Here is a 12552-nt window from a genome sequence, read left to right as displayed (position 1 = left end):
GTTCAGACTGGGCAAACAGACTTCTATTTCAGAATTTAAAAACATCTAATCTAGTAATGCCTTCTCTAAAAGGAAAGTATGTTCATAAAAGACAATGCAGGTTATGTGCTATAGTAGATAACTACAAGTTAAAGGCTGTATAACTTTTTCTTCTGTTTACTTACCACTCACAGATCTTCAAACCATTAGATAAAAATTAAAGTGTTTTTAATAAATAGCTCACACAACCATATTCTCTAGGATTTGACCTTATTTGGTTGAATTTAAGGCCAATACATAATTATAGTGGATCCTTTCCTGGCATAACTCTCCCTATTTGACTTTTAAAAATGGCTGTATTTCAAATGGAAATAAAATTTAAAGTTAGAAATTTTACTTTGAGCTTAAGATTTCTAAAGTAAAAGATAACCCAAGTCTCCTTACATTTCCAAAAGAATACATTTTGCCATAAAATTTTTAAATTTACAGGACATGCTGATAATACCTCCATCTGCAATCAAACAAAACAACTTCCAGAGTATTGTGAGTTTTATTGTTAATACTAGAACATATCTAACATCAGAAAAAATAATAAGTAAAACTGTATTTTTTTTTTTTTTTTTATCCTCACCCGAGGATATTTTTCCATTTTTTGTACAGATAGAGTGGGAGGGAGAGAGAGGAAGGAGAGGGAGAGAGAGAAACATCGACGTGAAGGGACACATCGAGTGGCTGCCACCCGCACGACCAACCAGGGCCGGGGACAAACTGCAACCGAAGTACGTGCCCTTAGCGGGAACCGAACCCGGGTCTCTCCGGACCGCAGGCCGACGCTCTAACCGCTGAGCCAAACTGGCCAGGGCTAAAACTGTATTTTTTAAATGCTGCAATTTTAAATGTAGTTTGCATAAATTAACCAAGAAAAACAAAATCAAAACTTAGGTCAAAACAAAGGTACTCATCAATCACTCAAGTGTGTTAATATTTATCACATGATATTCAACTTGTTATATACTTTTTGTTTAAATGATACAAAAATTAGTTAGGAAATGGCCAAAAGAAAAAGTAACATTACAATTTAGCTTAGTATAAAAATTACTAGTAGTCACATTAGGTTGTCTCAAGAACACTGCTCACTCTTACATCCCGAGAAACAGAAAACACTTACTTGTTTATAAACTGCTCCAGCCCTTGCTTCCTTTCTTCAATGAAATTGTCATCAAATATTCCATCATCTCCTCTAAAAGGAAGCTGACGCAAAAACGCTTTCCCAGGGAGTGGGGGAACTACAACCTACAACAAAGTAAGGAAAGAAAATTCTTGAACATGCTGACCGAGTTGTGAACATTTATAGAGTACAACATGCAGACAAAGTATATTCTTACTATGAGAGCTGTCCCACTGTCCAACTTGATTAAATATAAAATGGAATCAGCAAAAAACTCACTGAAAAAAATATTCAATGCAAAACAGCCTATCAGAACAAAGCTCTTCAATGGTTGGGCCCTTAGCTTATTATCATTTTTCCTGGACTTATTAGCAAAGCATAGGTATACAAGGAGAACATTCAAGCAATACTGAAACAAAAGCGACCACATCCCTCAGACAGTTTTGATGTCACTTGGGGAAGACAATGCTTTATTACAATGGAAGCTGCAGAGATCAAAATTAACTCCCCCATTGGGGTTCATGCAGGAGGCAACCAATTAATGTGTCTCTCTCACATCGATGTTTCTCTTTCTTCCTTACCCCTTTCTGCTCTCCCTAAAAATCAATGGAAAAAATATCCTCGGGTAAGGTCTAACAACAACAACAACAACAACAACAACAAGAAATCAAGTCTCAATTCAATAATGAAATAAAATATTAACAATGTTCTGACATTGACAGGTAAAAGTTCTGTGATCTTCCGCAGAAACAAAATTTCTTCCACCTCATACCATCTGCACAGTCTTTCCTACTTGTGTCTGAGGTGATGACAAAATAATTAACTACTTGTCACCACTCTTCTATTTCCTAGGCTAAGAAACATGTTAACTCTCTCCCAAATCCACTATCCTGTCTTTTCCCAAAGACCTATTATTTCTTCCTTCCCACACCATAGGAACATCCCAGATTTTCCCCTTCAAAGTTCAACTATTCTATAGAGTCAACTTATATTGATATCTCTCCTCTGGAAATTATTTGAAGGTCAATTATTTGCTTTAATTAAATAGCAGCTAGCTATTTATTTCATAGGTTAGTTTGGTTTTTCTATCCTAGGGTTCCTCAACCATGGCACTTCCACATAATTCTTTGTATTGGAGGAGGGATTTCTTATGCACTATAGAATACTCAACAGCATCCCAGGCCGCTACCCTCTAATAAAGCCAGTAGTACCCATAGTTATGACAATAAAAAATGTCTCCAAAATTGTCAAATGTCAAACCCTGATGCAGTTTCTATAACTAGGAGTTATTCTAAAACAATTCAACAGAATAAAAAAGGGAAAGAGCAACACAACTTCACATAGATTGGCAAAATGCAATCAAAAGATAATAACTATTACTATCTGACGTGACTGAGGTATTAATCAACCTTATTGTGGTAATCATTCCATAAGCTATATACATACATCGAATCATCAGGTTACAAACCTTAAACTTACACAATGTTATTTATCAATTGTATCTCAATAAAGCTGGGGGGAAAAGGCACTTCTTTCCTCTAGTCATAAAAAATTTATTCTTTGTTCTCCAAAACTTTCCTAACTTGTTCTGTATATTTAGATCTTCAAAACATCTATAATTGACATACAATGGGTTTTAAATCTTTATTCCCAAACAGACAACCAAATGTTTTAACCCCATTTACCGAATATAAATTCCTTTCTCCATTGATCAACATTTTTTTGTTATGAACTAAATTTCCAATAAACACATGGGTCAGCTTCTAAATTCTATTACATCTACTAACCTATTTGTCCTTCAGAACAGCTTAAAGATACATTCTGATGTCTGCAGGTGCTTAATATATGTTGAAAGTAATTTCTGGTTGTTTTTGAGCTTTGTCAGATTCTTAAGTTCATATATAAATCTGCAAGTTTATAAAGACCCCCAATACCTTACTTCTGCCAAGTCTACTGCTAAAATGCCACCTCTAAGTGAGGCATACTATGCCCTTTGATTCTATCCTAACATAGATAAGGCTGAAATAAGGGCTATCAGAGTGAGACGGTGCTCTAATTTATTTTGCAACCAAAGCTTACAATTCTCACCAAGGTATAACTATTTTCAAATTGCAGGTAGCTACCCATTAGTACATTATGGTCATTTTAAAAAGCTAATCTGGCCCTGGCCAATTTGGCTCAGTGGCTGGAGTGTCAGCCCAAGGACCAAAGAGTTGCAGGTTCAATTCCAGTCAAAGGCTTGCACCTCGGTTGCGGTCCGTCCCCCAGGGCCCTGCAGGAGGCAACCAATCAATGTGTCTCTCTCATATCAATGATGTATCCCCCCCCCTTCCCACTCTATCTGAAGATAAATGGAGGAATATCCTCAGGTGAGGATTTTTTTTAAAAAAGCTAATCTAAAGAATATCAGTGTGTATCACACAGAGTAAGCTAAGTACTTGTTTAGAAACTTTTGTTTTATGTAAATGTATGATGATAAAAAATGTAGTATGAGTCAGTGAAAAATACTGGAAATACACTGACATAGGAGATGTACTGAGGAAGAGAAACTTGGCAAGGGGTGTGGAGGGGGAAGGTGGAATAGGAAGATGAGGGAAAGGAAGTGATAGTAAAAAAGTTTGAAGAAGTAAGTGTTATTCAAGTGAGTCAACAAAGGCCTCAATTGAGCCATTAAAGTAGACAAAAGAAGGAAGAAAGTTCTAAGGAAAAATTACAGACTTCCTCCATCTCCCATGATATAAGACAAAACTGAACTATTTGAATCAAATTTACTTTTACCCACTTTATTCAAGATAATTTTCCTGAGAAATCTTTTTTTTTTTTTAAAGAAGGAGCAGTCTTTTTAATTGATTTTTTTTTTTTTAGAGAGGAAGGGAGAGAAACATCAATGTGAAAGAGGAACATCCAGTGGCTGCCTCCTATATGCCCCTGACCAGGAATTGAACTGGGACCTCTCAGTCCATGGAACTATGCTCAATCCACCGAGCCACACCAGCCGGGCGTGAGTAATCTTAAATACTGAAATTTGAAATGTTTTGCTTTAAAGTTGCATTACAAATAATTCTTACCTTGCTCTCTCTTTCTAATTCACTTCGCAGCCATTCAAAGTCACTGTATCTTCTTCTAACAGTAGATTCCTTCAGCTTGAAAATAGGCAGATTTGTCTGAAACAAAAAGTGTCACTTGTAAATTGAAGCATATTATAGGAACTTCGAAACAAGGAGGGGGTGAGATCTATTTGTCAAATTAATAACATGGCAAGCCTGGTTACCTTAAGAGAAGAAAATCACAGTTATTAAAGTGTCATTTTATCTTTAACAAAATAAAACTTAGCTAACTATTTAAAAAGTATGTTATTTATACTAGAGTACAACTTTCAATATGCATGTTTACACATATGCTATTGGACGTTATTCTGCCTAAGGTTAGTTACATAAACAAAGGTCATTTTTTCTATTTCAGTGATCTGTAAAAATGTCAACTGAACAGGGGTGAAGATAAAGCTAGCTGTTTGCAATCTAGTTCGGATAGCACCTTAGTATATAATGCTCATTGGAGAAACAGACCTTAACCATTTTAAAATAAAATATAAAATATTTTGTTATTATAACTAGATCATATGTTACATAATGGAAGAAATAAAGAATTATTCTTAATGATCTTCTTTAAAAATGCCAAAAAAAATTAGGAGCCATACACTTAAAATTTTTTCTTCTTTATTGATTTTAAGAGGAGAGGAAGAGAGAGGGAGAGAGAGTTAGAAACATCAATGAGAACATTGATTGGACGCCTCCTGCAAGCCCCTCACTGGGGATTGGGTGGTGGGCACATGCCCTGACTGGGAAGCAAACTGGCGACCTCTTGGTGCATGAGTCAACGCTCAACCACTGAGCCACACCGGCAGGAGCCATACACTTTACATCAGGTTCATATCCAGAGCTTTACAAGCTGACGGAAAAATTAACAATAGAAAACATAATGCCCAGTACTTTGAGGTTACATTGGAATGGAAGAAAATTTTTAGAGATTGCAAAGATAACTTCTGTCAACTTCTAAACTTAAAGTAACAGAAAGACATCTATTTATCTTTTACTGATCCCTAAAAAAAGAAAACATGCTGCCAAATCCAATTAGTCCAATTAAAAATAGTTTCTGATTAAGGACAAATAGCAGAAGCTGTGTAGGATCACAATTTTATCATCAAGAATAAATTTTATGCCCTGGCCGGTTTGGCTCAGCGGTTAGAGCGTCGGCCTGCGGTCCTGAGAGACCCGGGTTCGGTTCCCGCTAGGGGCATGTACCTCAGTTGCAGTTTGTCCCCGGCCCTGGTCAGTTGTGCAGGTGGCAGCCACTCGATGTGTCCCTTTCACATCGATATTTCTCTCTCTCTCTCTCTGTTCCTCTCTCTCCCCCTGAACAACAACAACAAAAAAAACACACACAAAAAAGAATAAATTTTATGAACCTTTAATCACTGCTGGTAGGACTGTTAACTGGTACAGCCACTATGGGAAACAATATGGAGGTTCCTCAAAAAATTAGAGTTACCATATGACCCAGCAACCTTGCTCTGGGCATCTACCTGAAAAATTTGAAAACATTTGTTTGTAAAAATATATGTACCCCTATGTTCATTGCAGTATTATTCACAGTGGTCAAGACATGGAAACTGAAATGTCCTTTGACAGATGATTGAATAAAGAAGATGTAGTATGTAAATACAATGGAATACCACTCCACCATAGAAAAGATAATACTCTCATTTGCTACAACATGGCTGGATCTTAAAAATATCACGCTTAGCAAATACATCAGACAGAAGAAAGTCAAGAACCGTATGATTTTACCCATATGTAAGATATAAAACTGAAAACAAATGAACAAATAAGACAAACAAAAACTCATAAACATAGACAACAGCACGGTGGTTATCAGAGGGAAAGGGGGGTGGGGGAGAGGCAGTAAAGAGGGTCAAATACAAGATGATGGAGGGAGATTTGACTCTGGGTGGTAAACACACAATGTAATATACAGATGATGTATTACAGAATTGTACACTTGAAACATTTATTTTTATTAACGAATGTCACCCTGATACATTTTTAAAAAGAACAGATTTTAATAGTGTCACAAGTTTGTAGGGGACAGAAATGACCTAACGCAATTAATACCATATCACACTGAAAATGCTATTTAATACTACAGTTGACCCTTGAATGACACGGGTTTGAACTGCACAGGTCCACTTAGGTGTGGTTTTGTTTTTTCAATAAATAAATTTAAATTTTTTTTGGAGATTTGCAACAACTTGGAAAAAACGCAAAACATGTAGCCTAGAAATATAAAAAAATATTAAGAAAAAGTTAGGTACATTATGCATGCATAAAATATATACAGATACTAGTCTATTTTGTCATTTAGTACCATAAAATACATAAAAATCTATTGTAAAAAGTTAAAACTTACACACATACTTAAAGACCATACATGGCATCACTGGCTGTTGAGAGAAATGTAAACAAATGTAAAGATTAAATCATAACTGCATAAAATTAAGTATAGTACATACTGTGCTACTATAATAATTTCATAGTGACCTCTTGTATCAATTACACTAGGTTACCATAAAGCAATCATATAGGCTTCTTTGTTATCAATTCATGAATCCTTATGTGTGTAAAGAAATAATAATTAATTTTTCACAGTATCTTTTCATTTTTGATATCTAGTGTTAGTAATACATGTAACATCTACAGTGTTTTGTGTCATAAGACAATATTGATGTAGGTAGTGACAGACGATTCATTTATAAACAGATGACATAATCTTATGATATTGATAAATACAGTCCAGTACTATAAAAGTTAATTGTCCTTATAATTTTCTTAGTAACATTTTCTTTTCTCTAGATTACTTTATTGTAAGAATATAGTATAGGATACTATATAACACACAAAACATGTTTATGTTATCGGTAAGGCTTCCAGTCAACAGTATGCTATTAGTAGTTAAGTTTTGGGGAAATCAAGTTATAGGCAGATTTTCAACTGTGTGGGGCATTGGCACCCCAAATCCCAGTGCTGTTCAAGAGTTAACTGTGTAGGCTCTCAGATTATATTTTGTCCTTAATTCAACCTTTGCACTTGTAGAATCACAAACTGTTTTACAGCTGAAAAGAAAAAAGTTAAGTGCCACTAAAAGAAAAGGCTGGCTTCTTATTTTATATACAGGGACATCATCATTATATAAAATTCACTCTTAAGAAAATTCCAATCATTTGTTAAACTTAATGCCACTGGTAATTGTCATTCAGCTAAAGAAAAGCTTTTTATTTAGGATCTTAAACCCACTTTGTAGTGGTCTAAATTTTTCCCAAAGTGTATTAACTTCTCTATGTGGTATACCTTATAGCTTGGAATCTTCTCCAGATGCTATTGGGCATAACACTGTATAGGTTTCAAGCATGAAACCAAATCTCACAAGAGGTTTAAAAGCACTTGAATTTTCTTTCCCAGGTAACCACAACATTTGTTCATTGTATTAATGACTAAGAGCAAATTGCACCTAACAAGACTCTTATTATACTAAAAGTCAAGCTTATATTTAGAGATGCTGGCTTGCTGTACAGAGAGGTATTCTCATTCCCCACAGGGAATAAAATTAGGTCCCCTGGAGAGCAGGATGATAATTCCCAGAAAGAAAGCACTGGATTATTTCTCTCTAATTTCACCCATTGGCTTTTTAACCAAGTTCACCCTTCCGCATTAAAATATTAAGTCTTTGTAAGTGTCTAAAGATAGAAAGGCCTTCACAGAATTGAGTGTTTTCTGCAGGTGAGATTTTACATTTTGAATTCCCTCCTCTCAAATTACTTTACAAAGGGGATTAGCTGCTCTCTTTATTCAATATGTTAAGATCAAGCTTGTGAAAAGAGTTCCCTAAGAATTTTCATACTTCTGGGTACGGAAGTCTATAAAGTTAATCTCTGAAACAACATATCAAGCTTACAGGTACAATGTTGAGGGAAGAGTGCCAATCTGGCTCATTTTACCTTCCATTTTCCCTTTTGAACTTTTGACATAATCATGATTATATCTGATTCACTTTAATAAAAGGGGAGTAGGAGGGAGAAAAAAATCCAATCCTTTCTATGATTAGCTAATAGTTTGACAGATTATACATTAAAAAAGAATCATGGTTAGTTTAAGAAAATTCTTTTATTTAGTTTTCTCACCTACCTATGATTTCTCTTTGTATAAAGACTGCTATACTTTTGATAGTCACATCAAGTAATTCTCAATATTATTTGCTCATTACATTTAGAGTGATAAGTTTGCCTGTTAATGTCGTCCTGATAATCACAAGGAATTTTAATTCAACTTGATCAAACTACAAATAAAAAAATGATGATTACAAACTGGTCACTTTCAACGTAACACTTATAAAATGTTCTACTTTGTTTTTTTTTTAAAAAATAAGAGTAAGGATAATTTTTTCCTACAGTTTTGGGAAGATTCAACTATTATTACAGTTTGGGAGCATCTATAATAGGGCACAGTGCTAGGTAAAGTGGGTAATATAATAATAAATAAGATATCCTGACCCTTATGAAGCTTATATTGGGGAGGTAAAAAGATAAGCATATAAACAATTAAATTTACATGATTAAAAATACCATACACCATAAACAATAACAAAGAAACACCAAGAATAAATTGTAGACAAATATCTGCAACATAAAACAAAAAGATAATTTCATCAAAAGGTAAAGAACTTAGGAAACAATGAAAGATAAAAATGAATAACCTGAAAAATAAAATAGGCAGAACACAGAAAAACTAATGGCCAGTAACGTCCAACTTCACTCATACAAGAAATGTTAGTTAAAACAGTAAGATCCCGTTTTCATTTATCAAACAGGCAGGCATTAAATTTTAATACCCAGTGACAGTAAGGGTAGAGAAACAGACATCTAAACAAACCTGCTAATGGTAGTGAAAACTTGGTATACCCTGTAAGGAGGCCATTTTGGCACCATCTTTCACTCTTTTTAAAAAATATTTTTCAATTACAGTTGACATACAGTATTAATTTCAGGTATATAACATAGTGACTAGACACTGACATACCTTACAAAATGATCACCCTGATAAGTCTAGTAACCCATCTGACACCATATATAGTTATTAAATTAATGACTACAATTCCCTATGTTGTACTTTACATTCCCATAAAATTCCCTTAAATGCATATATCTCTTTTTTTTTTAATCCTCACCCGAGGACATTTTTGCATTTATCTTCAGATAGAGTGGGAGGGAGAGAGAAGGGAGGAGAGAGAGAGAAACATGGATGTGAGAGAGACACATCGAATGGCTGCCACCCACAGGACCCCAACCGAGGCCAGGGTACATGCCCGAGTGGGAACCTGCAACCGAGGTACATGCCCTCAGTGGGAACCGAACCTGGGACTCTCCGGTCCACAGGCCGATGCTCTAACCGCTGAGCCAAACCAGCCAGGGCTAAATGCATGTATCTTTTGAGCCAACAAATCCACCAGGAATTAATCCTACAAATATTTCCACACAATATACAAAACTATATTGGTACATAGAGGCTTACATTAGCATTGTTTATGTAATAGCAAAACAAAACAGAAAACTAAAAACCTAGTTAAATTTTTACAAACATAAAATGAAATTTTAAACAGCTTTTACAAAATATAACTTAGCCATGGACTGATCAGGACGCCTGCCTGAGAGGTGTTAAGTATAAGAAGTTTCAGAACAGTATATATTGTATGATACCATCTATCCAATAAAGAATAAAAAATTAATTGACAATTAATTTGGCCTGTATTCTTTTAACACATGGAGTAAACCATGGTGTAGTAAGATAGCTGAGAATGGTAAAAATAGTGTGAACTACATGTAAAGAAGGAACAAGTATATTTAGGAAGCAATTCTTCTTTTTTTTATCTTCACCCGAGGATATTTTTCCATTTTTGTTCAGATAGAATGGGAAGGAGAGAGGGGGACGGGGGGAGGGAGGGAGGGAGGGAGGGAGGGAGGGAGAGAGACAGACAGACAGACATCTACGTAAAAGGGACACACGGAGTGGCTGCCTCCCACATGACCCTAACCAGGGCCGGGGACAAACTGCAACCAAGCTACATGCCCTTAGCGGGAATCGAACCTAGGTCTCTCTGGACCGCGGGCCGATGCTCTAACCACTGAACAAACCATCCAGGGTGAAGCAATTCTTATATATTCAACGCATAGGCGATGAAGGGACATAAAACTGAAAAAGATTAACAGTGTCCCGTCTGACTAAGGTATCTACCTGTAAGCACCAGGAGTTAAGAAGCATCTCTAAGCAGGAAAGTGTCTTTGAAACAGAAAAACAAAACAGAGTAATTACCACAGAAGTAAAAGCGACAAAATTTGACAGATTAGCTATGCGTATGTGTATGTGTATGGGTGAGCATTAAGAACAGTTGTCTATGCTCATCACAAAAAATAAGTTTTTTGTAACTATGGTAAGATGTTAACAAGACTTACTGTGTTCATTTCACAATGTATACATATATCAAATCATTATGATGTACACCTGAAACTAGTATGTTATATGTCAATTGCACCCCTCCCCCCCAAGAACAGTTGGTTCTAGCTACTTCTAAGGTTTATCTGTTTGAAGAATATGGACTAGAGTCAGACTACTAAGGTAAATTATAGCAGAAATCCTTTAAAGATTTGATTTTAGATATCTAAAATGTGAAGATTTATCCAGAGGGGAATAAAGTGATGAACTATAAAATTAAACATAAATCAGATTTAAATATGGTTACCTTATTTTAAGATGACTAAAACTTTTGAAATTTAAAAGACAAGATTTAGTATTCTCTCTTCCCAACATTCATATTTCCCCCTTAATTTAAAAAAAAAGTTGCTTTAGTTGCTCAGACTGAGCATAAACTAGAAGCCACTATTTTCCTCCTACCTACTGTTCATTTTACCTAACAGGTAAAAGGGCCAAACTCAGTCATTTGTATGAAATAGCAACACATATAGAAAATATTTTATTTGTAGGAACAGTGACCAGAGAGATGCAAGGTCAGAGACAAGCAAAACTGAAGTCTATCATCAGGCAAGAACCATAAATGAAGGTTTCATCTATTTGTATAGGTATGAATCATTAGTAAACAGTGAAGGTGAATTTGGGTAACCTTGGTCTTTGATTTTGCTCATGCAGTTATGAACATCCTGCTAGTAATGTTCCACTATACATCTGAAGCAAAGACAGAGGCTCCTATAAACAGTCACATCACCTACTCTCATAGGATCTATATAAAAAATAAGTTAACAGTAATTAAAAGCTTTGTCAGGGCTATGGCCCAAACTAAGACTTGAAAAAGCAGAGAATAATAATTACCTGCTCCTCAAAAAAGTTAAGTTGGTTACCTGGAATCCATAGTTAGTAAAACTATATTTTATTCTACATTCAAAATACACCTTTGTTAATCATTATAAGCTGAATAATAGTTAATTTTCTAACTATTATTTGTTACCACTACTTAATGTTTCTTTGAAAAACTATAAAATAATCAATCTATATTATCAAGGGAAACAGAAACTGAGAATACAAAAACATTCACACCTGGCACTAAAAGGAGCTTTTTTCCCTTCAAATATTTTTATTGATTTAGAGAGGGAGGAAGGGAGAAGCAGAGAGAGAAAATTGATGTGACAGCATAACATCAATCAGCTGCCTCCTGCACACCCCACCCTATACTGGGGATCAAGCCTGAAACCCAGGCATGTGCCCTGACCTGGAATCCAACCAGCAACATCTTGGTGCACTAGAGGATACCCAACCAACTAAGCCACACTGGCCAGAACTAAAAGGAACTTTTAAAATGACATCTATAACATCTAAATATGGGACGCAAGGTTAAAAGTTAAAACAAAAAGAGTCAATCAAAAATCTCTACTCCATATCCTACCCCAACTACGGAAATCAAAGACATCAGTGGTTCTTCAACGTGGTAAGCTTCAGAATTACCTGAGCAACTTAAAACAATTTCTTAAGTGGAAGTATAATACAAATACAGAAAAGTACACAAATACATCCAGGTACAGCTCAGTAAGTTTCAAATGGTAGTAATCTGGGTAGAAGTCCTGAGGCCTACCTCAGATCAACTAAAACAGCTTTGCAGTGGTTCTCAACCTTCCTAATGCCGCGACCCTTTAATACAGTTCCTCATGTTGTGGTGACCCCCAACCATAAAATTATTTTCGTTGCTAATTCCTAACTGTACTTTTGCTACTGTTATGTCTTAGACGACCCCTGTGAGGTCGTCCCTAAAGAGGTCGTGACCCACAGGTTGAGAACTGCTGTTTTAAAGGA

The 12552-nt window shown here is 35.5% G+C and overlaps 1 protein-coding gene across 2 annotated transcripts in view; it reads right to left on the bottom strand.

Annotated features, from left to right (window-relative positions):
* The window catches only part of SNX3 (sorting nexin 3), a 38216-nt gene that overhangs the window by 1875 nt on the left and 23789 nt on the right, over positions 1 to 12552 (bottom strand). For both annotated transcript variants that reach the window (XM_036249275.1, XM_036249274.1), the window contains exons 2-3: positions 4216 to 4311; positions 1148 to 1272 (exon numbers count right to left, since the gene is read on the bottom strand). In XM_036249275.1, coding sequence (XP_036105168.1) covers positions 1148 to 1272; positions 4216 to 4311 — 221 coding nt within the window. The remainder of the gene's footprint in view (positions 1 to 1147; positions 1273 to 4215; positions 4312 to 12552) is intronic.

The sequence above is a fragment of the Molossus molossus genome, unplaced genomic scaffold, assembly GCF_014108415.1.
Source record: "Molossus molossus isolate mMolMol1 unplaced genomic scaffold, mMolMol1.p scaffold_m16_p_8, whole genome shotgun sequence".
NCBI classification, from domain to species: Eukaryota; Metazoa; Chordata; class Mammalia; order Chiroptera; family Molossidae; genus Molossus; species Molossus molossus.
Note: the sequence above shows the minus strand (reverse complement) of the source record. Positions and strands in the feature narration are given on the sequence as shown.